The sequence below is a fragment of the Cricetulus griseus genome, unplaced genomic scaffold (assembly GCF_003668045.3).
Source record: "Cricetulus griseus strain 17A/GY unplaced genomic scaffold, alternate assembly CriGri-PICRH-1.0 unplaced_scaffold_11, whole genome shotgun sequence".
NCBI lineage: Eukaryota > Metazoa > Chordata > Mammalia > Rodentia > Cricetidae > Cricetulus > Cricetulus griseus.
The window spans coordinates 312,817-337,038 of record NW_023276820.1 but is presented as its reverse complement, the minus strand read 5'-3'; the positions used below and the strand labels follow the sequence as shown (position 1 = coordinate 337,038).

Sequence of the window (24,222 nt, the reverse complement as noted above, 5' to 3'; positions counted from 1 at the left end):
AACTCTATGCAGCATTGGTGGTGTTCCCTGAAATCTGCTTTTCATTGCTAATGGCCTGGTCTAGTGGCTCGATGATTGTCATTCTGTACAGACACAAGCAGAGGGTTCAGCACATCCGCAGCACCCATGGTTCCAGCAGGACCTCCCCTGAGTCCAAAGCCACCCAGAACATCCTGGCACTGGTGTCTACCTTTCTGGCTTTTTATACTGTCTCTGCTATCTTACAAGGCTGTTTGGCTCTTTTGTATAATCCTAGTTGGTGGCTGGTGAACACCAATCGTGTCACTTCTCTGTGTTTTCCTTGTTTTGGACCCTTTGTTCTTATTAATCATTACTCCATGGTTTCAAGACTCAGTTTGGTCTGGATGAGGAATAGAAACTCAATTATTCTTAAATAAATGATAGAGTTTCTGTGGTATCCACTTGTTTTTCACCCATCTCCCTCACAAAGTCAGAACTGAATGTTAAGTAGGTAGTACCCTGTTGTCTACTACTAATGCAAATTATATGACTCAGAGTTTTGTCAGCTGGTTGAATTAGCTGTCCACATTAGCCTTTCCCAATGTATGAGGAAGATTTCACTCTTCAACTTTCAGCATCAAGGCTTCCCTTTGTCAAAATGATGTACAAAGAGTTAGCAAAAATGTTCTCCATCAAGCTTTCCTTCTTCTGGCTTTCATTTGTCCAAGGCATGCTGAGTGTTGGTTACTTCACAGAAATCATATTGGTCATAAAATCCATCTGCAAAGAAAACTAATACAGTGGCTGGCCTGGAAGTTGTGCTTCAGGAGTCCCCTGTCTATTTCCAACTGTTCTAGTCTTCAGCAGTACCAGAAAATTTCTTCAATCTTAACTTCCTACATACCCTACTTTCAGCTGCTATAGAGACAATCATATTAGCTTGCTCTGAAGCTGGTACCAACAGTCTTCACCATCTCCAAACAGAGCACCTCCCGAGACCACGTATTGAAAAACTATTATCCATACCTTTTACCTCATGCAGAAATTGAGCGCAAATAAATGGTGGTTTCAATGTCATTTATATTTTTCTTTACCAATATTTCTGAGAAATTTTGAATCTATGTTCATCATGGAGATTAGAATGTAAATTACTGTTTTTAATTTTGTGTTGTTATCTGGTTTGGCAGCAGTGTAATGTGGACTTCATTAATAAAGTTTGGAACATATTTGGCATATACATTATGGAAATCAGTTTTCAGGGTCCTCAAAACAATAAATAGAGCTGATATATTTCCTAACTTTACATACAAGGGAATATATCCAGGAACCTCCATTTATTCCATAGATATTTCTGCCCATCCATGTTTATTGCTGCTCTAGTTACATGCAAATAGAGCCCACATTTATATCCATGAATATATAAATCTATAATCGAATGTGCTTACATATGAAATGGTATACTATTAAAATATTGTTAGACATGAAATCACAAAATTGTAGAAAAATTGATGGCCTTATAATGAATAAGATTAATCCAAGTATTACAAACTCAGAAAACAAATCACATGTTCTCTTCCTATAAGTTGTGACTCTCCATATGTGTATAGGTGAGTGCAACTTTACTATCAGGTTTCCAAACGAGACAAGGAAAAATAATGTTAGGTAATATTAGGCAAATTAATTCATGAGTTTTGGAAGGATATATCAAGAAAATTATTTTTTCTATTTTCAACTCAGCCATTATTTTCATGCTGTGGTGGATAAGGGCATGAAAATGTAATTGGTAGAAACATTATGAAAACATGAAGAATGCTCCATGGCTTCATCTTAGCTCTCTGAAGTATATAGATCTAAATTGTAATAAACTGAATTTGGAGCTGGCCAAGTTTTCTTTTCTTTTCTCCATTTTTTAGTTAAATTAGAAACAAAATTATTTTACATGTCAATCCCAGTTTCCTCTCCCTCCCTTCTCCCATGCAACCCCCTAAATCCCTACACATCCCATATACTTTCTGCTCACTAGGGAGGATGAGGCCTTCTATAAGGAGGTTCTTCATAGTCTGTCATATCCTTTTGCATAGCATCTAAGCCCTTCCCCATGTGGCTACTCTCAGGGGTATCACTCTCTGTGGAATGGGCTCCCAAAGTCCATTAATGTGCAATGGATAAGTACTGAGCTACTACAAGAGGCCCCATAGATTTCTGAGGCCTCCTCACTGACACCCATATTCCTGGGGCCTGGTTCAATCCCATGCTGGTTTCCCAGCTATCTGTCTGGGGACCAAGAACTCCCCCTTTTTCAAGTCAACATTTTCTTTGGATTTAACCAGCCTTTCTTGAATCCTTTGCTCATCACTTCTTTTCTACAACTGGATTCCAGTTCAGTTCAGTGTTTAGCTGTGGGTGTCTGCTTCTACTTCTATCAGCTGCTGGATGATGGATCTAGGATGGGATATAAGTCAGTCATCAATCTCATTAATAGGGGAGGGCATTTAAGGTAGCCTCTCCTTTGTTGCTTAGATTGTTAGTTGGTGTCATCCTTGGAGCACTCCAGACATTTCCTTAGTGCCTGATTTCTCTTTAAACTTTAGTTTCTCCCTCTATCATGGTATCTCTTAACTTGCTCTCCTCTATTCTTCCCCTAACTCAACCTTCCTGCTCCTTCATGTCTTCCTCACCCCTGCTCTGTTCCCCTTCTCATTCTCCTGGATCCATCATCCCTCTCACATGGTTCCAATTTGCTCAGGATGTCTTGTCCCTTTCCCCTTCCCAGGGGACCATGTGTGTCTCTCTTAGGGTTCTCCTTGTTTCCTAGCTTCCTAGCCATCTGTGGTGGTTTACCCAGTAAAATTTGCTGAGGGAGGCAGAGGCAAATGAGAAATATATATATTTCTTCTCTTATTTAGGTATGGTGTTCATATGGCTTTTAAAAATGTAATGTATCATTAAATAGATTGTAGTCACCTATAATAGTCAAAATTTCCATTTGGGTTAGTTAGGTTTCCTAGATATGTAGAGATATATTTGAGATGCATAGTTTTCAAACCTTTCAAAGACCTTCAGAATATGGCACTTAAAATGTTTTAGGGTTTTTCACAACAGACACAACTGCGCCTGGCAACACCAATTACTTCTGAGAGGAAGGTGGGCATGGAAGAAACTCCTTATGAATTTTGCCTTCAACTTGGCAAGATGAACCATTTGGGCAAGAAACTGCTCTTTCCTGGATTGTTTGACAGTGCGCTGTATAAACTGGACTTGCAGGACCCACAGGAAAGTGACTGCAGAACTTGATGGGACAGTCCCGAAAAGTTCTTGCTTCATGGGAGTGTCTGCCAGACAATCTGCAGGACAGAGAAAAATCACAGACAATCTGCCAATACAGGCAGACAGTTTTCAATTTTTGCTTCCCTGAAAGTCTGTAAAACACAATGTGGCCTTTGGCTGAAGATGGATGCATTAGCATTAGAGAAAAACTTCAGGTGACTGTCCAGGCAGTGAGATGTCTCTGTCTGTTTTGAGTTTATTCATTATTATTCTGAGGCCTTTGATGGAGTTGAAGATTATGTACATAGTTAGACTGATCCTCACTAAATAAATAATACATAAAATAAAACTGTAAAATAAAATGAAAACTGAAACTATTAAAGAGTAATAGAGGGTATATACTCTAAGATTTAGATTAGAGTAGAATATTCCGGAAAGAACACAAAACAGGAATTATGCCATATATCAACAGATGACACTCCATGAAATTAGAAAGTTTCTGCTCAACACTGCACTCTACCAGTGGAGTGCTTTGAGAGCCCCCTGAAATTTGAGAACAACTTTCTCAGCTTTACTTCAGATAAAGAGCTGATAGTCAGTATTTACTAAGCATTGTAGAAACTAAATAACAAGGAAAGAAATTTGCCAAATATAAAGGGAGTTAATGAAATGATTTTTTTAAACAAGAAACAAAAATGGCCAACAAACTTTTATTTTATTTTATATTTATTTGATTTTTCGAGACAAGGTGTCTCTGTGTTGCTTTGGAGCCGATTCTGACACTCGCTCTGGAGACCAGGCTGGCCTGGAACTCACATAGATCTGCCAGCCTCTGCCTGACAAGTGCTGGGGTTAAAGACATGTGCCACCAATACCTGGCACCAATAAACATTTAAAATGTACTTTACACGATCCTTGTCATGAAAATGAAAATATTTAATAAAATACTGGAAAGTTGAAACCAAGCACACATCAAAAATATCACTTGTCCTGACCAAGCTGGTTAAACCCAGAGATGCCAGGTTGGGTCAATGTATGGAAAATGGTCAATATAATCTACTATATAAACAAAATGAAAGAAAAATAACCACGCGATTATCTTGTTAGATGCTGTAGAAGCCTTCAACATAATCCAATACACCTTCATAATAAAGGTCTCAGACAGATCTGGGATGGAGTGATAAGACCTAAACATAATAAAGCCAATATACAGAGCCAACAAACAACATGAAACTAAATGGAGAAACTCATATTGATTCCAGTAAAATCAGGAACAGGTCTAGGCTGTCCACTCTCGGCTTATCTATTCCACACAGTACTCAGAGTTCTAGCTGGAGCAATAAGACAACAATAGGGGGAGGGCCTGGTCCTGACCCAACAATTGTTCCATACTAGGATGTCTCCACATGGGAGCCCTTAGCAATGAGGGGGAGAGGACTGGGGTTGGGCTGGGGCAGGTGACAGGGTTGGGAAGAGGCAGGTAGTGTTGGGAGCAGTGGTGAAAGGAAGAACTGTGGTTAGAATGTCAAATGAAATAAAAAATTAAAATTAAAAAAGAAAATTAAAATTTAGGAGATTTTATGAACACATGTCATGTGGATTGGGTCAATAAAAAGGAAATGAGAGCAGATAATCAATTCTAGAATTGATTGATATACATATGCACATATAAAACACTCAGATATTTTAAGTAATAAAGGTTAAAATAAACTTCTAAATGTGAAGTATGTTGGTTTGTGTTGGAAGAAGTAATTGAAGTGTGGAATCCAAAGGGGCAGAGGGAATTTTCTCACTATCACACGAATCTGTGAAAGATTCTACCACCTACCACAGGAGACCCAGCCATCATTCAGGGATCATGAAAACTCAATGCCTCTCCCTATCACCTTATGCCACTGGGTAAATACACAAGGAACTCTAAAATATCTTTGCTAATTAACATCTGGAAATCTTTATTTAATGATTAGTCTCCCACAGCTAGTGCTGTCCTTGTCACTGGTGTGAAATGAAAATTGCAGCTCTGGAAGGAGGTGAGGTCACAGAGTCACAGACCTCTACATCACCCTTGTTCTAACTCTCCCACACTGACGCTTATTAATGACTCTGGATCTGCTCATTGAACCCACCAACCTGCGGAGAAAGAAGCCAGGTGAGTACTGTGTATTTCAGTCTGAGTGGTAGAATTAGCAAAGAAGAAAGGCCTGAGTAAGTGTTCATGTCTTGTAATGGGATCTGGTATGGAAACAGATCCATGGACTTTACAAAATGCACAAGAATAAATTGTATAGCTAGGAGATGAGCTAGACAGATCCAAGTATTCTTAACCTTGTATCCATTTTGTTTCTTAGTATCATATATTTTCCACACTGTTTATGACTATGAGTAAGAGAATGTTAATTCAGCCCAACTCATTATCTGTTTAAAGTTGTTGATAATAAGTCAATGTGATAATTTACATCAGTTTACATGTTGTGTAAACTATATCTTCAGTAATAAGTATTTGGGTTTATTTTACTATGGTTTCATGTCATAGAAAACAGTAGAATGAAAGTATAATTTGCACATATTCCAGAGAAGAGCAGGATGTGATTATGATTCTGGAGTAAAAAGTATTCATATGTGTCAGTACGTTTATGTTTTGTTTATAGAAGCAGTAAATGAATCTCTAGTGAGTGTCATTTGGTACAATGACTGGTTTGAAGCCTCTCCTTCTTGAACTTGGGAAGGGAAATTGGAAGGAAAGTTTCAGTATGAGTGTCAGGCTATTTTATCCAGGGTCAAATGTATGGAGTTAATTCAGCTGGTTTCAGCATACTGTAATATTTATCAGTACCTGATAGCTGACAACACTCACTGTATATCTTTATTGATATTGGAAGACAGAGCCTTGTGCATGGTCTGTCAGGGTTCTATCCCTTGGCTAAGCCTGCCTTAACACTTAGCATGGACACTACTAACACGGGGCAGCATTTAATGCTCACACTGTACAAGATTATAGGTTTTACATTCTTCCGATTGCACCATCATCTTACATCCTATTCTCGGTGTAAGTTCATTATACATTTCATTGTAATAGACTTGTTAATGTAAGAGTTAGCAAATATGTCAGATGTGTTTAAAATCCTTTCATCACAGAACGTTTCTGGAAGAATAGGTTGATCTCTGTAAACTTGAGCTCAACATGACCTACACAGTGAGATTTGAGACAGTAGGAGGTAGATACTGATGTCCAGTTTTGTAACATAACAAAAAAGAAGGGTGAATAAATGCTGAATTTTACCAGAAATGTTTTAGCAGCATACTATATGTCTTGTAGTATTAGCTATTAATTTCATATTAGTGTTTCCTTTATATGTTGTTCAGATTAATTGTGTTAGTAATTCCTCTGTATACCTAGTATAATCTTTATCCCTGAAATGTTAGCAATTCATATTTTTGGTGGTATCATATATATCAGGTCCATTCTCTACTTCTGCTACCAGAGTTGGAGATAGAACAGTTTTATGTCAGGTCAGACCATTCTGAGAACAATTCTCTCAGAAGGACTGGAATTTGACATTTGCCTAAGAGGTAATTTTTTATGCATATGTGAAAACATATTTGTTACATATTTTTCTTTATTTTGCATTCATGACTGTTTTCCCTGCTGGTAAATATGAGCACTGTGAGAATTCAGAGCCCTCAGAGGCCAATAGTGATGACAAACTCCCTGAAATTGGAATGACAGGCAGATGTAAGACACCCAATGGGTGCTGGGTAGCAAAAAGGGATCCACTGCAGCACCAGGACATTTTTCTTTAGCTGAACCACCTCTCTATTCATCCCGCATGAAAACATTTTACAGCACAAGGCTTACCATATATTACCAAAAATATGAACTAAAATCAAGTGAGGAACACAAACTACAAGAAGGGTGCAGAATATTTCAGATCTCAACATGGTTTTGTAAGCACAGATTCAGGTGACTGTGTTTCTGTAACACGTTCCTTGTACAAGTCTTTGCACTGTTCACTGTGACTCTAAGCCATTTTCAGATTTATAGAGTCCCATGCCCTTGGGATTCTTACTTTAGTCCATTACCGTGAAAATTCTGGTATTGCCTAGAAAATCCAGTTTGAAGAAGGTGAAAACCTGAGCTCTTGCCAGTGACTCATAAATTGTCATTGCTGTTTTACACTTACACCAGCTATATTTAACTCACAAAATTGTGCTTTCCATTATTCAATTACCGCTTTATAAAACCTTTGAAAGTGAATGTTTTTGAGTGAGAATTCAAGATGTCCATGGATCTAACCAGTGTGATCACACTCTACCTTCTGTGCAGAATCTATAACCAGTGTGATCACACTCTACCTTCTGTGCAGAATCCTGTAACCAGTGTGATCACACTCTACCTTCTGTGCAGAATCCTACAATTCCAATGACAAAGGTCCATGTCCATTAACAGATTTTTCTTAGTGACCTCACTGATGAAGCATGAAAGTAGTTTCACGCTGTAGTTGATGCTTCCATCTGTTTCCTTTGTTTCACATTGCTCTTACTTCCCTACAACAGATGCAGTAGGATTTCCAAATATTTGGCAAGCGAGTGGAATAGATTCCTCTTGTTCATTGTCATCCATGGAGTTTCCAGCACCACAACAGCTCTTACAATGAGCCATGTCGTCAATAATTTAATTACCTTCCACACATAGGTGGCAGGGTAGGTGAAGAGGCAATACTTCCCTAGAATGTTCCTGGCCTCTCAACAAGTAATGATCCTAGGTAGGTGGAACTTGTAGCAGTTTCCAGGGATGCTGGGTTTTCATTTGTCCTGTGTTGATCACTGACTTATTAAAGTGTGTTATATCTGATCCCTGCACTCCAGAAAGATGGTCCAACTCCTTAACAAGGCAAGTGTAAACCACCCTTGAAGGCAAGTGCAAGGGGGTTTGATACTGCCCCACTGAGCTAGGTGGCCAGAGTCTCTCAGAATAACCTGCTACCACTCAAACCCAGATTCAGCCCTGGAGTTGGTCCAACCCACCATCTACCGCACCTAAACCACATGCTTGTGCTTCTGAAGGGACTTGTCCCCAGGAAAGATACTTAGAGTATCTCCAAGACTTGTGGGCCTGCCAAAGAATACCCAAGAGGAATTCCAGTGAGGATCCAGCAATGATTGTTTATGAGAAACCAGAGGCTTTAATCAGACCAGTGGCTCAAGGCAGTGAACATTTGCTTAAAATATCTTCTCATAGAGGATCTTTTTAATCCTCTTATTGTCCCATTCTAGTTTTCTGGGTTTGCCACACACTAACTCCCACATTAAAATTTAAAAGCTAACAGTGACACAAGGTTTCCTGTGATCCTTCTAGTTTATATTTCCTCACATAATAGAATACTTTCAATTTTCTGATATATCCATTCTCTAGAGTGTTTCTCCAGTGCACAAATAAGGGAAACTGCTATTATCTGGTAGTTCCTAAGGTCATCAGTTTGTTTTAAACCCTTCATATATCAATATAATCACCCAAGCTGACTGTCCTTACATGGCTGAATGATGAGTGGAGTAATCGCACCATTCCTGAGGCTTCTTGCTTCAGACTGTACTAATTTACAACTGCTTCTCCCTCCTTTTTCAGTGGAATCTCACCCTTCTTAAGAGGTTTAGACACATTCTCCTGAGGGAATAGAATGGAATATTCTGTCTTGAGAGTCTTCTCCCAGTGCACTGATGGGTTGTCTAATCCAGGGTCAATATCTTCTCCCAATTAAAATCTAGAATTCTGATTGGTGACACAATGTCACAAAGATAGTTTACACAAAGACAGTGAACATTCCTGCATTAGATATCATTCTTCAGATGGTGACATTAACCTTATGATTTCAACTGACATATTTCTGTGAGCTATCATCCCTTTGAATGTCCACAGTGCTCTTAACAATTGTAACCTAAGAATGTACATATCTGTGTTTCTGTCAATGTGGTATGACTTGCATAAAAGATAGATCTTAACATAAGATACGTGTTGTTACTTAAACCATCATTTGAATACATTATATACCTTTTATAAAATTTTCATATGTAACAGTAGAAATATCATGAATAATATTGTAAGTTTCTCATTTATCAGATTTTAATGTAAATGTGATACACAATCAGAATTGGTAATTTTTTAGTTTGGTACAAATCATTGAAACTCTCTTCATATACAGCATGGTTAGAAAACGCTAGTTTATTGTCGCAGTCTTGGACTATGCTTCCTGGTATTGCCTCTTGTACAAATTGCTTCTAACAGGCCAAATAAAATATCCCACAATTTGACATACTCTATGATATGATGAGGGCATATCAGCCATTCACATAGTCATGATCAGGCCTTTAGCCTTCTTAATGTCGATTTCATTGTAAGTTATAATTGATAATATCATAAACTTGGAGAAATTTTTGTTATGTAGTCTGGTCTGGTTTGGCAATTTTGCCTCTTTGTAGAATTAGGGTTATTAACATTTTCATTCATTTTGACCAGAGAAATGTCTTTGTCCATTATTTAAAGAGAATCATGCCCAATAACAGAATGTTTTTCTGGACTCTGACCATCAAAATAATTTTCTTATCACTAACTACAGTAGGAATTCTTGGAAATTTCTCCGTGTTTCATTACTATCTGGTCTGCTATGGACACTGCAAATTAAAGACTGCAGATTTGATTCACGTGCACCTGATGGCATCCAACAGCCTGATCATTCTCTCTAAAGGAGTGCCCCACACGATGGCAGCTTTTGGTTTGAAGCAGTTTTTAAATAATTTTGGATGCAGATTAATTTTGTACATTGAAAGAGTTGGCCGCAGTGTGTCCATTGGCACCACCTGCCTCTTGAGTGTCTTCCGGGCCATCACCATCAGTCAGAAGGAATCCTGTTGTAAGGATCAAAAAGTCAAAGCTGCTAAGTACATTGGCTGCACCCTTTCCCTTCTCTGGGTCTCATACATGTTGATACATTTCATTTTCTTTGTGAATCCACTTATCAAAAGGTATAGTAACAATGTGACAAGAAAACAAGATTTTGGATACTGCTCTACTGCAAGGCGGGATGGAATCAATGACTCACTCTATGCAGCATTGGTGGTGTGCCCTGAAATCTGCTTGTCTTTGCTCATGGCCAGGTCTAGTGGCTCCATGATCGTCGTTCTGTACAGACACACACAGAGGGTTCAGCACATCCGCAGCACCCATGGTTCCAGCAGAACCTACCCTGAGTCCAAAGCCACCCAGAACATCTTGGTGCTGGTGTCTACCTTTCTGGCTTTTTATACTGTCTCTGCTATCTTACAAGGCTGTGTGGCTCTTTTGTCTAATCCTAGTTGGTTGCTGGTGAACATCACTCACCTAAGTTCTCTATGTTTTCCTTGTTTTGGACCCTTTGTTCTTATTAATCATTACTCAATGGTTTCAAGACTCAGTTTGGTCTTGATGAGGAATATAAACTCAGTTATTCTTAAATAAATGGTATAGTTATAGAGTATCCACTTCCTTACTCACCCGTCTCCCTCACAAGTCAGAACAGAAAGTTAAAGAGGGAGTCCCTTGTCTTGTAAATATGAATGCAAATGACATGTGTCAGAGTTCTGTCAGCTGGTAGAATTAGCTGTCCACATTAGCCTTTCCCCCTGTATGAGGAAGATTTCACTCTTCAACTTTCAGCGTCAAGGATTCCCTTTGTCCAAATGATGTACAAAAAAGTTAGCAAAAATGTTCTCAACCAAGCTACCCTTCTTCTGGCTTTCATTAGTCCAGGGCATGCTGAGTGTTGGTTACTTCACAGAAATCATATTGGTCATAAAATCCATCTGCAAAGAAAACTAATACAGTGGCTGACCTGGTAGTTGTGCTTCAGGAGTCCCCTGTCTATTTACAACTGTTCTAGTCTTCAGCAGTACCAAAAAATTTCTTCAATCTTAACTTCCTACATACCCTACTTTCAGCTGCTATAGAGGCAATCATATTAGCTTGCTCTGAAGCTGGTACCAACAGTCTTCACCATCTCCAAACAGAGCACCTCATGAGACCACGTATTGAAAAACTATTATCCATACCTTTTACCTCATGCAGAAATTGAGTGCAAATAAATGGTGGTTTCAATGTCATCTTTATTTTTCTTCGCCAATATTTTTGAGAAATTTTGAATCTCTGTCCATTTTGGAGATTAGAATGTAAATTTCTGTATTATTTTTTGTGTTGTTTTCTGGTTTGGCAACAGTGGAATGTGGACTTCATTAATAAAGTTTGGAACATATTTGACATATACATTATGGAAATCAGTGTTCAGGGTCCACAAAACAATAAATAGAGCTGATATATTTCCCAAATTTTACACTCAAGGGAATATATCCAGAAACCGCCATTTATTTCCATAGATATTTCTGCCCATCCATGTCTATCGCTGCTCTAGTTACATGCAAATAGAGCCCACATTTATATCCATGAATATATAAATCTATAATCAAATTTGTGCTTACATATGAAATGGTATACTATTAAAATATTGTTAGACATGAAATCACAAAATTGTAGAAAAATTGATGGCCTTATAATGAATAAGATTAATCCAGGTATTACAAACTCAGAATACAAATCACATGTTCTCTTCCTATAAAGTGTGAGCCTGCATATGGGTATAGGTGAGTGCAACTTTACTATCAGGTTTCCAAAGTAGACAAGGAAAAATAATGTTAGGTAATAGTAGGCAAATTAATTCATGAGCTATGGAAGAAGATATCAAGATAATTATTGTTTCTCTTTTCAACTCCCCCATTTTTTCATCCTGTGGTGGATAAGGGCATGAAAATGTAATTGGTAGTAACATTATGAAAACATGAGGAATGCTGCATGGCGTCATCTTAGCTCTCTGAAGTATATAGATCTAAATTGAAATAAACTGAATTTGGAGCTGGCCAAGTTTTCTTTTCTTTTCTCCATTTTTTAGTTAAATTAGAAACAAAATTATTTTACATGTCAATCCCAGTTCCCTCTCCCTCCCTCCTCCCATGCAACCCCCTAAATCCCTACACATCCCATACAATTACTGCTCACTAGGGAGGGAGAGGTCTTCTATAAGTAGTTTCTTCAGAGCCTGTCATGTCCTTTTGCATAGCGCCTAAGCCTGCCCCCTTGTATCTAGTCTCAGGGGATATCCCTCTCTGTAAATGGGCTCCCAAAGTCCATTCCTGTGCAATGGATAAGTACTGAGCTACTTCAAGAGGCCCCATATATCTGAGGTCTCCTCACTGACACCCACATTCATGGGGCCTGGATCAATCCCATGCTGGTTTCCCAGCTATCAGTCTGGAGAACAAGAACTCCCCCCATTTCATTCCCCTTTTTCAGGTCAGCATTTTCTTTGGATTTACCCAGCCTGTTCTTGACCCCTTTGCTCATCACTTCTTGTCTACACCTGGATTCCAGTTCAGTTCAGTGTTTAGCTGTGGGTGTCTGCTTCTACTTCCATCAGCTGTTGGGTGAAGGCTCTCGGGTGGGATATAAGTCACTCATGAATCTCATTATCAGGGGAGGGCATTTAAGGTAGTCTCTTCTCTGTTGCTTAGATTGGTAGTTGGTGTCATCCTTGTAGATCTCTAGACATTTCCCTAGCGCCTGATTTCTCTTTAAACGAATAGTGTCTCCCTCTATCATGGTATCTCTTATCTTGCTCTTTCTCTATTCTTCTCCCAACTCAACCTTCCTGCTCCCTCATGTCTTCCTCACCCCTGCTCTTCTCCCCTTCTCTTTCTCCTGGATCCATCACCCCTCCCACATGGTTCCAATTTGCTCAGGAGATCTTGTCTCTTTCCCCTTCTCAGGGGACCATGTATGTCTCTCTTAGGGTTCTCCTTGTTTCCTAGCTTCCTAGCCAGCTGTGGTGTTTTACCCAGTAAAATTTGCTGAGGGAGGCAGAGGCAAATAAGAAATATATATATATATTTCTTCTCTTATTTAGGTATGGTGTTCATATGGGTTTTAAATATGTAATGAATCATTAAATAGATTGTAGTCACCTATAATAGTCAAAACTTATAGTTGGGTGTAGGGTGCCGTCCCTGCATTCTCCATTACAATGATGGTGCCTGCAGGCACTGAATGTAAATTATTTCGCAGGTGCTGGGTAATTATCCATTTCCTTGATCTCTGCCTATCCCGTGGCTCATATGGCCTGAGGAGCTGAAGCCATTCATAGGGTGACACGTCCCAGGCTGGGCTGCCAGCCTTTATTAGGGGACGGGATTCTTGGCTCGGGGTCTCCGCTCTGGTAAGCTTATGCTCTCCTCTCTCAAGATGCATTAAAGCTTTCCTGCAGAAGGATCCGAATGTCCTGTGTGATTCTTGCCGGTGAGAACATAGCGCGGGACATCTGGTGCCGAAACCCGGGAACTTGTTAACATCACTGGCACTGCGAAGACCCCTCTAACGGGGCGGATTCAGAACTGCAGGGTGGTAAATTCGGAGAGGTATGTCTTTTCTGGACTTTGGCTTGGGAATGTTGCTATTTTGGGAGGTTAGTGTAGAGGCTTCTGTGCTTTTACTAGGAGCCATTTTGACCTTTCTCACTGTTGTAGCAATCTTAAAGAAGTCCAGAATTACATGTCAGAAACCGAATGTAGTGAGAGATGGGGTGCGCCCAACAATAAAATATAAGGAAAAAGGACCTCCCGGGATGTCTAATGACAAGGGAGTGAGTAATTTGTTAGATGATTCTGTAAATAAGTTTAAAGCTTTAAATCTTGATAGCTCTGATGACTCTAAAAGCTCAAGAGATAAAGTTTTAGAGGAAACAGCTCAGCTAGGTAAAAAAGAAACAAAAAAGGAGGGAGAGAAAATAGGGGATAACCGGTCATACCCCGGTAAATTTAAGAGACCTGTTAATCCAGCGGGTGTACTTCCATCAACACCCCCATTATTTGGTACCAACTCCTTTTTACCATTAGAGGAGTGGAGGAAATTACAGATGGCTTTCCCAGTCTTTGATAGGGGAAAAGGCCATGCATGTTATTCAACACTTCTTGGAGGCCTGGAATGCCTGGGGCTTTAAAGCCTAATAAACATTGATGCTCGGGGCCATACTGCGGCCAAGCGCCAAACCTCAGAACCTAAAAGGCCAAAGGAAATGGTAAAATAGAAAGATATCTTAACTGGTCTTTGGAGAGGCTCGGATCCTATTCTCATAAGATCCAGGGGAGCTATATGTGTTTTCCCACAGGATGAAGAGAATCCCCTGTGGATCCCGGAAAGACTCACACAAAGAGCCCCTTCGGACCTTCAAAAGTCGGAACGCCACCCTCTCCCCGGGAGTTGAGAGCCGCTATTATTATCCAGATTAACTCCTGTCCTTGACGGAGAGATTGTCATCATAGATCGCTTAAGGGGTGGGGATGGGATTTTTTGATGCAGCCGTTTGCTGCGGATTGATGCTGCTTCTCTGGCTGGTCTGTAGGCTCAGGGCCCAAACTAAAGAGAGACAAGGTGGTTATCGCCCAAGCGCTTGTAGCTTTGGAACAAGGGGCTTCCACTGATATTTGGCTAACTATGCTTAAGCAATAGGCCACTGGCCAGACAGCTCTTGCACAGCCGGAGCCTAGGCTCATTGCACAGGGTAGAGTGTCTGGTTTGAGCAGCCCATGAGGGATGTTGAGCAAGGCATCGCACAGAGAGTTGCCCAGTATGCAGGCTTCTCTGGGAGGCATGTTGTCCTGCATAAGGGTTGCCTGCCCTAGTCTCCCTTTCCCAGAAAAACGGCAGAGGACAGGTCGAGAGCGCTTCGGGTCAAGCTAACAGCCTGATGGCGACTCTTGTACACAGTCTTAATGTTTGATTGGGAAGGTACAACCTCTGCCTCTATCCCTCAACATATGGGTGACCTATTTGCTTTTAAAAATATAAAGCCTTATCATTAATTAATAAAAAAGGGGGGATCTGTAGGGAGCCGTCCCTGCATTCTCCATTACAATGATGGTGCCTGCAGGCACTGAATGTAAATTATTTCACAGGTGCTGGGTAATTATCCATTTCCTTGATCTCTGCCTATCCCGTGGCTCATATGGCCTGAGGAGCTGAAGCCATTCATAGGGTGACACGTCCCAGGCTGGGCTGCCAGCCTTTATTAGGGGACGGGATTCTTGGCTCGGGGTCTCCGCTCTGGTAAGCTTATGCTCTCCTCTCTCAAGATGCATTAAAACTTTCCTGCAGAAGGATCCGAATGTCCTGTGTGGTTCTTGCCGGCGAGAACATAGCACAGGACAGTTGGGTTAGTTAGGTTTCCTAGATATACAGAGATATATTTGAGATGTATAGTTTTCAAACCTTTCAAAGACCTTCAGAATATGGCACTTAAAATGTTTTAGGGTTTATCATCTCAGACACAACTGCGCCTGACAACACCAATTACTTCTGATAGGAAGGTGGGCATAGAAGAAACTCGTTATGAATTTTGCCTTCAACATGGCAAGATGTACCATTTGGGCAAGAAACTGCTCTTTCCTGGATTGTTTGACAGTGTGCTGTATAAACTGGACTTGCAGGACCCACAGGAAAGTGATTGCAGAACTTGATAGGACAGTCCTGAAAAGTTCCTGCTTCATGGGAGCGCCTGCCAGACAATCTGCAGGACAGAGAAAAATCACAGACAATCTGCCAATACAGGCAGACAGTTTTCAATTTTTGCTTCCCTGAAAGTCTGTAAAACACAGTGTGGTCTTTGACTGAAGACGGATGCACTAGCATTAGAGAGGAACTTCCGGTGACTGTCCAGGCAGTGAGATGTCTCTGTCTGTTTTGAGTTTATTCATTATTATTCTGAGGCCTTTGATGGAGTTGAAGATTATGTACATAATTAGACTGATCCTCACTAAATAAATAATACATAAAATAAAACTGTAAAATAAAATGAAAACTGAAACAATTAAAGAGTAATAGAGGGTATATACTCTAATATTTAGATTAGAGTAAAACATTCCAGAAAGAACACATAAACAGGAATTATGCCATATATCAACAGATGACACTCCATGAAATTACAAAGTTCCTGCTCAACACTGCACTCTACCAGTGGAGTACTTTGAGAGCCCCCTGAAATTTGAGAACAACTTTCTCAGCTTTACTTCAGATAAAGAGCTGATAGTCAGTACTTACTAAGCATTGTAGAAACTAAATAACAAGGAAAGAAATTTGCCAAATATAAATGAGTTAATAAATGATTTTTTAAACAAGAAATACAAATGGCCAACAAACTTTTATCTTATTTTACTTTATCTGATTTTTCGAGACAAGGTTTGGAGCCTATTCTGGCACTTGCTCTGGAGACCAGGCTGGCCTGGAACTCACATAGATCTGCCAGCCTCTGCCTGACAAGTGCTGGGGTTAAAGGCATGTGCCACAAATACCAAGCAGCAATAAACATTTAAAATGTAGTTTACATGATCCTTGTCATGAAAATGAAAATATTTAATAAAATACTGGAAAGTTGAAACCAAGCAGACATCAAAAATATCACTCGCCCTGACCATGCTGGTTTAACCCCAGAGATGCCAGGTTGGTTCAATATATGCAAAATGGTCAATATAATCTACTGTATAAACAAAATGAAAGAAAAATAACCACACGATTATCTTGTTAGATGCTGTAGAAGCCTTCAACATAATCCAATACACCTTCATAATAAAGGTCTCAGACATATCTGGGATGGAAGGATCAGACCTAAACATAATAAAGCCGATACATAGAGCCAACAACCAACATGAAACTAAATGGAGAAAAATTCATGTTGATTCCAATAAAATCAGGAACAGGTCTAGGCTGTCCACTCTTGGCTTATCTATTCCATACAGTACTCAGAGTTCTAGCTGGAGCAATAAGACAACAGTAGGAGGAGGGCCTGGTCCTGGCCAAACATATAGTGCCAGACTATGTTGACTCCACACGGGAGCCCTTAGCAATGAGGGGGAGTGGACTGGGCTGTGCTTGGGGACAGGTGACAGGGGTGGTAGGTGGCAAGGGGTGTTGGGAGGAGGAGTGAGGGTAAGAACTGTGATTGGAATGCAAAATGAAATCAAAAAATTAAAAACAGAAAATTAAAATTTAGGTGATTTTATGAACACATGTCATAAGGAGTGGGTCAGTAAGAAAGGAAATAAGAGCAGATAAACAATTCTAGACTTGATTAAAACACATATGCATGTATAAAACACTCAGATATTTTAAGTAATAAATGTTAAAAAAAATTCTATAATTAAGAATGTTCGTTTGTTACGGGCATTGGTGGCACATGCCTTTAATCCCAGCATTTGGGAAGCAGAGGCAGGCGGATCTATGTGAGTTCGAGGCCAGCCTGGTCTATACAGTGAGTTCCAGGTTAGGCTCCAAAGCTACACAGAGAAACCCTGTCTAGAAAAACCAAAACAAAAAAAAAGAAAAGAAAAGAATGTTGGTTTGTGTTGGAAGAAGACAGTGAAGTGTGGAATCCAAAGGGACAGAGGGACTTCTCTCACTTTTCCATGAAATCTGACCTCTAAGATTCTAGCACCTTCCACAGGAGACCAAGTCATCATTCCGGAATCATGAAAACTCAAGCCTCTCCCTAACACCTTATCCCACTGGATACACAAGAAACTCTAAAATATCTTTGCTAATTAACAACTAGAAATTTTGTTTATGGTCTAGTCTCTCACACCTAGTGCTGTCCTTGTCACTGAAGGTGAAATGAAAATTGCAGCTCTGGAGGGAGGTGAGGTCACAGAGTCACAGACCTCTACATCACCCTTGTTCTAACTCTCCCACACTGAGGCTTATTAATGACTCTGGATCTGCACGTTGAACCCACCAACCTGCGGAGACAAGAAGCCAGGTGAGTACAGTGTATTCCAGTCTGAGTGGTAAAATTAGAAAAAGAGAGAGGCCTGAGCAACTGTTTGTGTCTTGTATGGGATCTGGTGTAGAAACAGATCCATGGACTAGACAAAAAGCACAAGAATAAATTGCACAGCTAAGAGATGAGATAGACAGATCCAAGTTTTCCTAACCTTGTATCCATTTTATTTCTTAGTATAATATATGTTTTCCATGGATTATGAGTGTGAATAAGACAAGGATAATTCAGCCCAAATCACTATCGGTTTAAGGTTTTTATTAATAAGTCAATGTGATAATTCACAACACCTTTCATATTGTGGAGACTATATCTTCAGTAATAATTATTTTGAGCTTATTTCACTATGGTTTCATGTCATAAAACACCGTAGACTGAAAATAAAAGTCACACACATCCCAGAGAAGAGCAGGATGTGACTGTGATTGTGGAGTATAGAAGCAGTACCTCAATATCTAGTGAATGGCATTTATTGATATTGGAAGGCAGAGCCTTGTTCATGGTCCACCAGGGTTCTATCCCTTGGCTAAATACGCATTAACACTTAGCATGATCAATACTAACACTGGGCAGCATTTAATGCTCACACTGGACAAGATTATAGATTTTACATTCTTCTCATTGCATTATATCATTTTACATGCCTATTTCTGTGTGAATTCATTATACATTTCATTATGATATGGTTCTTAATGTGAGAATTAGCAAATATGACAGATGTGTTTTAAAAATCCTCTAATCACAGAACTTTTCTGGAAGAGAAGGCACATCTCTGTAAACTTGAGTTCAACATGGTCTATAGAGTGAGTATTGAGACAGTCAGAGATAGATATTGGTGTCCAGTTTTGTAAAACAATAATATCAGGAGGCAGAGGCAGTCGGAGTTTGAGTACAGCCTGGTCTCCAGAGTGACTGCCAGGATAGGCTCCATAGTTACATGGAGAAATCCTGTCTCAAAAAACCAAAAAAAAGAAAAGAAAAGAAAAAATAGTAAAGAAGAGTGTATAAATGCTGAATTTTTAAAAGAAATATTTTAGCAACTTAGTATGTATCACATGGTATTGGCTATTAATCACATATTAGTGTTTCCTTATATAAGTTGAACAGATTTAATGGTGTTAGTAATTCCTCTGTGTACCTAGCATATTCTTCATCCCCCAAATGTTAGCAATTCATATTATTGGTGGCATCAAATATATCAGATCCATTCTGTAATTCTGAAACCAAACTGAAAGAAGAAATATTTTTTATGTCAGGTCAGAACATACTGAAAACAATGCCTCCAGATGCACTGGAATTTGAATTTACCTAAGAGATAATCCATCATGTAAATGTTAAAACTTACTTGTTACATATATATCATTACATTTTGTTAATGTCTGTTTTCCCTGCATGTAAATATGAGCACTGTGAGAATTCAGTGCTTTCAGAGGCCAATAGATGATGACGAAAGCCCCTGAAACTGGAATTGCAGGCAGATGCAAGGCATCTGTTCGGGGGAACAAAATGGGATCCCCTGCAGCACCAGCACATTTTTCCTCAGCACTGAGCATCCTCTCTATTCACCACAAAAGAAAACTTTTTACTGCACAAGGCATACAATAGGATACCAAAAACATGAGCAGAAATCTAGTGAGGAACACAAACTACAAAGAAGGGTGTAGTATGCTGCAGATCTCCCATCATGGTTTTATAAGCACAGACTGAGATGACTGTGTTTCTGTAACACTTTCCTTGTAAAATTCTTTGCACTGTTCACTGTGACTCTAAGCAAATTTTGCTTTAAAGAGTCCCATGCCCTTGTGATTCTTACTTTAGTCCATTACACTGGAAATAATGGTATTGTCTAGATCCTACAGGTTTAAGAAGGTGAAAAACTGAGCTCATGGCAGTGACTCATAAATTGTCATTGCTGTTTTAGACTTACACCAGCCATATTTAAATCACAAAATTGTGCTTTCCATTATTCACTTACCACTTTATAGAATTTTAAAGTGAATGTTTTCATTTGAGAATGCAAGATGTCCATGGATCTAACCAGTGTGATCACACTCTACCTTCTGTGCAGAATCTATAACCAGTGTGATCACACTCTACCTTAGTGCAGAATCCTACAATTGTAAAGGCAAAGGTCCATGTCCATTATCAGATTTTTCTTAGTGACCTCACTGATGAAGCATGAAAGTAGTTTCAGGCTGAAGTTGATGCTGGTACTGTTCTTCTGTTTAACATTGCTCTTACTTCCCTACAACAGATGCAGTAGGATCCCAAATACTTGGCAAGCAAGTGGAAAAATTCCTCTTGTTCATTGTCATTCAAGGAGTCTCCAACACCACAACAGCTCTTACAATGAACCATGTTGTCATTAATTTAATTTCCTTCCACATATATGTGTCAGGGTAGGTGAACTGGCATGAATTTCCTAGAATGTTCCTGGCCTCTCAGCAAGGTAATGATGCAGGGTAGGTGGAACTTTTCCAGAGATACTGGGTTTTCATTTGTCTCCTGTTGAACACTGACTATCTTAAAAAGTGTTGTAGCTGATCCCTGCAATCCAGAAAATTGGACCAACCCCTTAACAAGCCAAGTGTAAACCAATCTTGAAGGCAGGGTCAAAGGGATTTGATACTGCCACACATGAGGTATGTGGCTAGATTCACTCAGAATAACCTGCTAACACTCAAAACCAGATTCAGTCCTTGAGTTGGTCCAACCCAACATCTACGGCATCTAGAACCTCATGCTTGAGCTTCTGAAGGGACTTGCCCTCTGGAAGAATACTTAGAGTATCTCCAAACTTGTGGGCCTGCCACAGAATACCCCAGCGGAATTCCAGTGAGGCTCCAGCGATGATGGTTTACCAGAAACCAGAGGCTTTAACCAGACCAGTGGCTCAAGACAATGAACATTTGCTTAAAATATCTTCTCATAGAGGATCTTTTTAATCCTCTCATGGGTCCCATTCTAGTTTTCTGGGCTTGCCACACACTAACTCCCATATTAAAATTTAAAAGCTAAGAAACAACAATGACACAAGGTTTACTGTGAGCCTTCTCAGCTTGTATTTCCTCACAGAATAGAATACTTTCAATTTTCTGATATATCCATTCTCTAGGGTGTTTCTCCAGTGCACAAATAAGGGAAACTGCTATTATCTGGTACTTCCCAAGGTCACCAGTTTGTTTTAAATTCTTCATATTCCAACATAATTACACAAGCAGACTGTCATTACATGGCCAAATAGTGAGTGGAGCAATCGCACCCTTCCTGAGGCTTCTTGGTTCAGCCTGGTACTAATTCACAGATGCTTCTCCCTACATTTTCAGTGGAATCTCACCCTTCTTAAGAGGGTTTAAACACATTCTCCTGAGGAAATAGAATAGAATATTGTGTCTTGAGATTCTTCTCCCAGTGCACTGATGGACTGTCTAATCCAGGGCCACATTCATCACCCATTTACAAGTTAGAATTCTGATTGGTGACACATTATCCCAAACATAGTTTCAACAGAGAAAGTGAACATTCCTGCATTAGATATCATTCTTCAGATGGTGACATTAACCTTACGATTTCAGCTGACATATTTCTGTGGGCTATCATCCCATTGAATATCCAAAGTGCTTTAACAGCTGTAACCTAATTATGTACATATCTGTGTTTCTGTCTGTAATGTGACTTGCATAAAAGATAGATCTTAACATAAGATACATGCTGTTACTTAAACCATCATTTGAATGCATTTTATGCCTTTTATACAATTTTCATATGTAACTGTAGAAATATCATAAATAGTATTATAAGTTTTTCATTTATCAGATTTTAATGTAAATGAGATATACAATAAGAATTGGTAATTTTTTAGTTTGGTACAAATCACTGAAATTTTCTTCATATACAGCATGGTTAGAAACTGCTAGTTTATCATCGCAGTCTTGGACTATGCTTCCTGGTATTGCCTCTTGTACCAATTGCTTCCAAAGGCCAAATAAAATATCCCAAAATTTGACACACTCTATGGTCTGATGAAGGCATATCAGCCATTTACATAGTCATGATAAGGCCTTTAGCCTTCTTAATGTCCATTTCATTGTAAGTTATAATTGAAACTATCATAAACTTGGAGAAATTTTTGTTATGTAGTCTAGAGTGGTTTGGCGATTTTGCCTCTCTGTAGACTTGGGTTATTAACATTTTCATTCATTTTGACCAGAGAAATATCTTTGTCCATTATTTAAAGAGAATCATGCCCAATAACAGAATGTATTTCTGGACTCTGATCATCTAAATAATTTTCTTATCACTAACTACAGTAGGAATTCTTGGAAATTTCTCCGTGTTTCACTACTATCTGGTCTGCTATGGACACTGCAAATTAAAGACTGTAGATTTGATTCATGTGCACCTGATGGCATCCAACACCCTGATCATTCTCTCTAAAGGAGTGCCCAACACTATGGTATATTTTGGTTTGAAACACTTTTTAAATGATATTCAATGCAGATTACTTTTGTACATTGAAAGAATTGGCCGCAGTGTGTCCATTGGCTCCACCTGCCTCTTGAGTATCTTCCAGGCAGTCACCATCAGTCAGAAGGAAACCTGTTGTAAGGATCAAAAATTCAAAGATGCTAAGTACATTGGCTGCTCCATTTCCCTTCTCTGGGTCTTGTACATATTGATACAATTCATTTTCCTTGTGAATCCACTTATCAAAAGGTCTAGTAACAATGTGACAGGAAAACAAGATTTTGGACACTGCTCTATTCCAGGACGGTATGGAATCAATGAATCACTCTATGCAGCATTGGTGGTGTGCCCTGAAATCTGCTTTTCATTGCTCATGGTCTGGTCTAGCGGCTCTATGATTGTCATTCTGTATAGACACAAGCAGAGGGTTCAGCACATCCATAGCACCCATGGTTCCAGCAGAATCTCCCCTGAGTCAGAGCCACCCAGAACATCCTGGCACTGGTGTCTACCTTTCTGGCATTTTATACTGTCTCTGCTATCTTACAAGGCTGTGTGGCTCTTTTGTCTAATCCTAGTTGGTGGCTGGTGAACATCAATCACATCACTTCAATGTGTTTTCCTTGTTTTGGACCCTTTATTCTTATTAATCATTACTCCATGGTTTCAAGACTCAGTTTGGTCTGGATGAGGAATATAAACTCACTTATTCTTAAATAAATGGTATAGTTTCTGTGGTATCCACTTGTTTAGTCACCCATCTCCCTCACAAAGTCAGAACAGAATGTGAAGTAGGTAGTGCCCTGTCCTTTTACTATTAATGCAAATGTTACGTCTCAGAGTTTTGTCAGCTGGTTGACTTAGCTGTCCATATTAGCCTTTCCCAATGTATGAGGAAGATTTCACTCTTCAACTTTCAGCATCAAGGGTTCCCTTTGTCCAGCAGATGTACAAAAGAGCAAGCAAAAATGTTCTCAATCAAGATAAACTTTTCGGGCTTTCATTTGTCCAGGGCATGCTGAGTGTTGCTTACTTCACAGAAATCTTTTTGGTCAAAAAATCCACCAGAAAAGAAAACTAATACAGTGGCTGGCCATGAAGCTGTGCTTCAGGAGTCCCCTGTTTATTTACAACTGTTCTAGTCTTCAACAGTACCAGAAAATTTCTTCAATCTTAAATTCCTACATACCCTACTTTCAGATGCTATAGAGGCAATCATATTAGCTTGCTCTGAAGCTGGTACCAACAGTCTTCACCATCTCCAAACAGAGCACCTCTCGAGACCACGTATTGAAAAACTATTATCCATACCTTTTACCTCATGCAGAAATTGAGTGCAAATAAATGGTGGTTTCAATGTCATCTTTATTTTTCTTTACCAATATTTTTGAGAAATTTTGAATCTATGTTCATCATGGAGATTAGAATGTAAATTACTGTTTTTAATATTGGGTTGTTATCTGTTTGGGAGCAGTGTAATGTGGACTTCATTAATAAAGTTTGGAACATATTTGGCATATACATTATGGAAATCAGTTTTCATGGTCCTCAAAACAATAAATAGAGCTGATAAATTTCTTAACTTTTACACTCAAAGGAATATATCCAGAAGCCTCCATTTATTTCCATA

At 39.3% G+C, this 24,222-nt stretch overlaps 1 protein-coding gene and 1 pseudogene across 1 annotated transcript; both read left to right on the top strand.

The window, feature by feature from the left end:
- The first annotated feature begins 9,772 nt into the window (after positions 1-9,772).
- LOC113838704 (vomeronasal type-1 receptor 4-like) lies at positions 9,773-10,717 on the top strand. Its single transcript, XM_027434266.1, has one exon. The coding sequence runs from the start codon at positions 9,773-9,775 to the stop codon at positions 10,715-10,717; it is 945 nt and encodes a 314-aa protein (XP_027290067.1).
- Positions 10,718-22,368: 11,651 nt separating this feature from the next.
- Positions 22,369-23,312, top strand: LOC113838700 (annotated as a pseudogene).
- The last annotated feature ends 910 nt before the right edge of the window (positions 23,313-24,222 follow it).

What these genes read in the sequence shown, in the direction of transcription:
- LOC113838704 (XM_027434266.1), top strand. Translation starts at nt 9,773, where the DNA reads ATGCCCAATAACAGAATGTTTTTCTGGACTCTGACCATCAAAATAATT.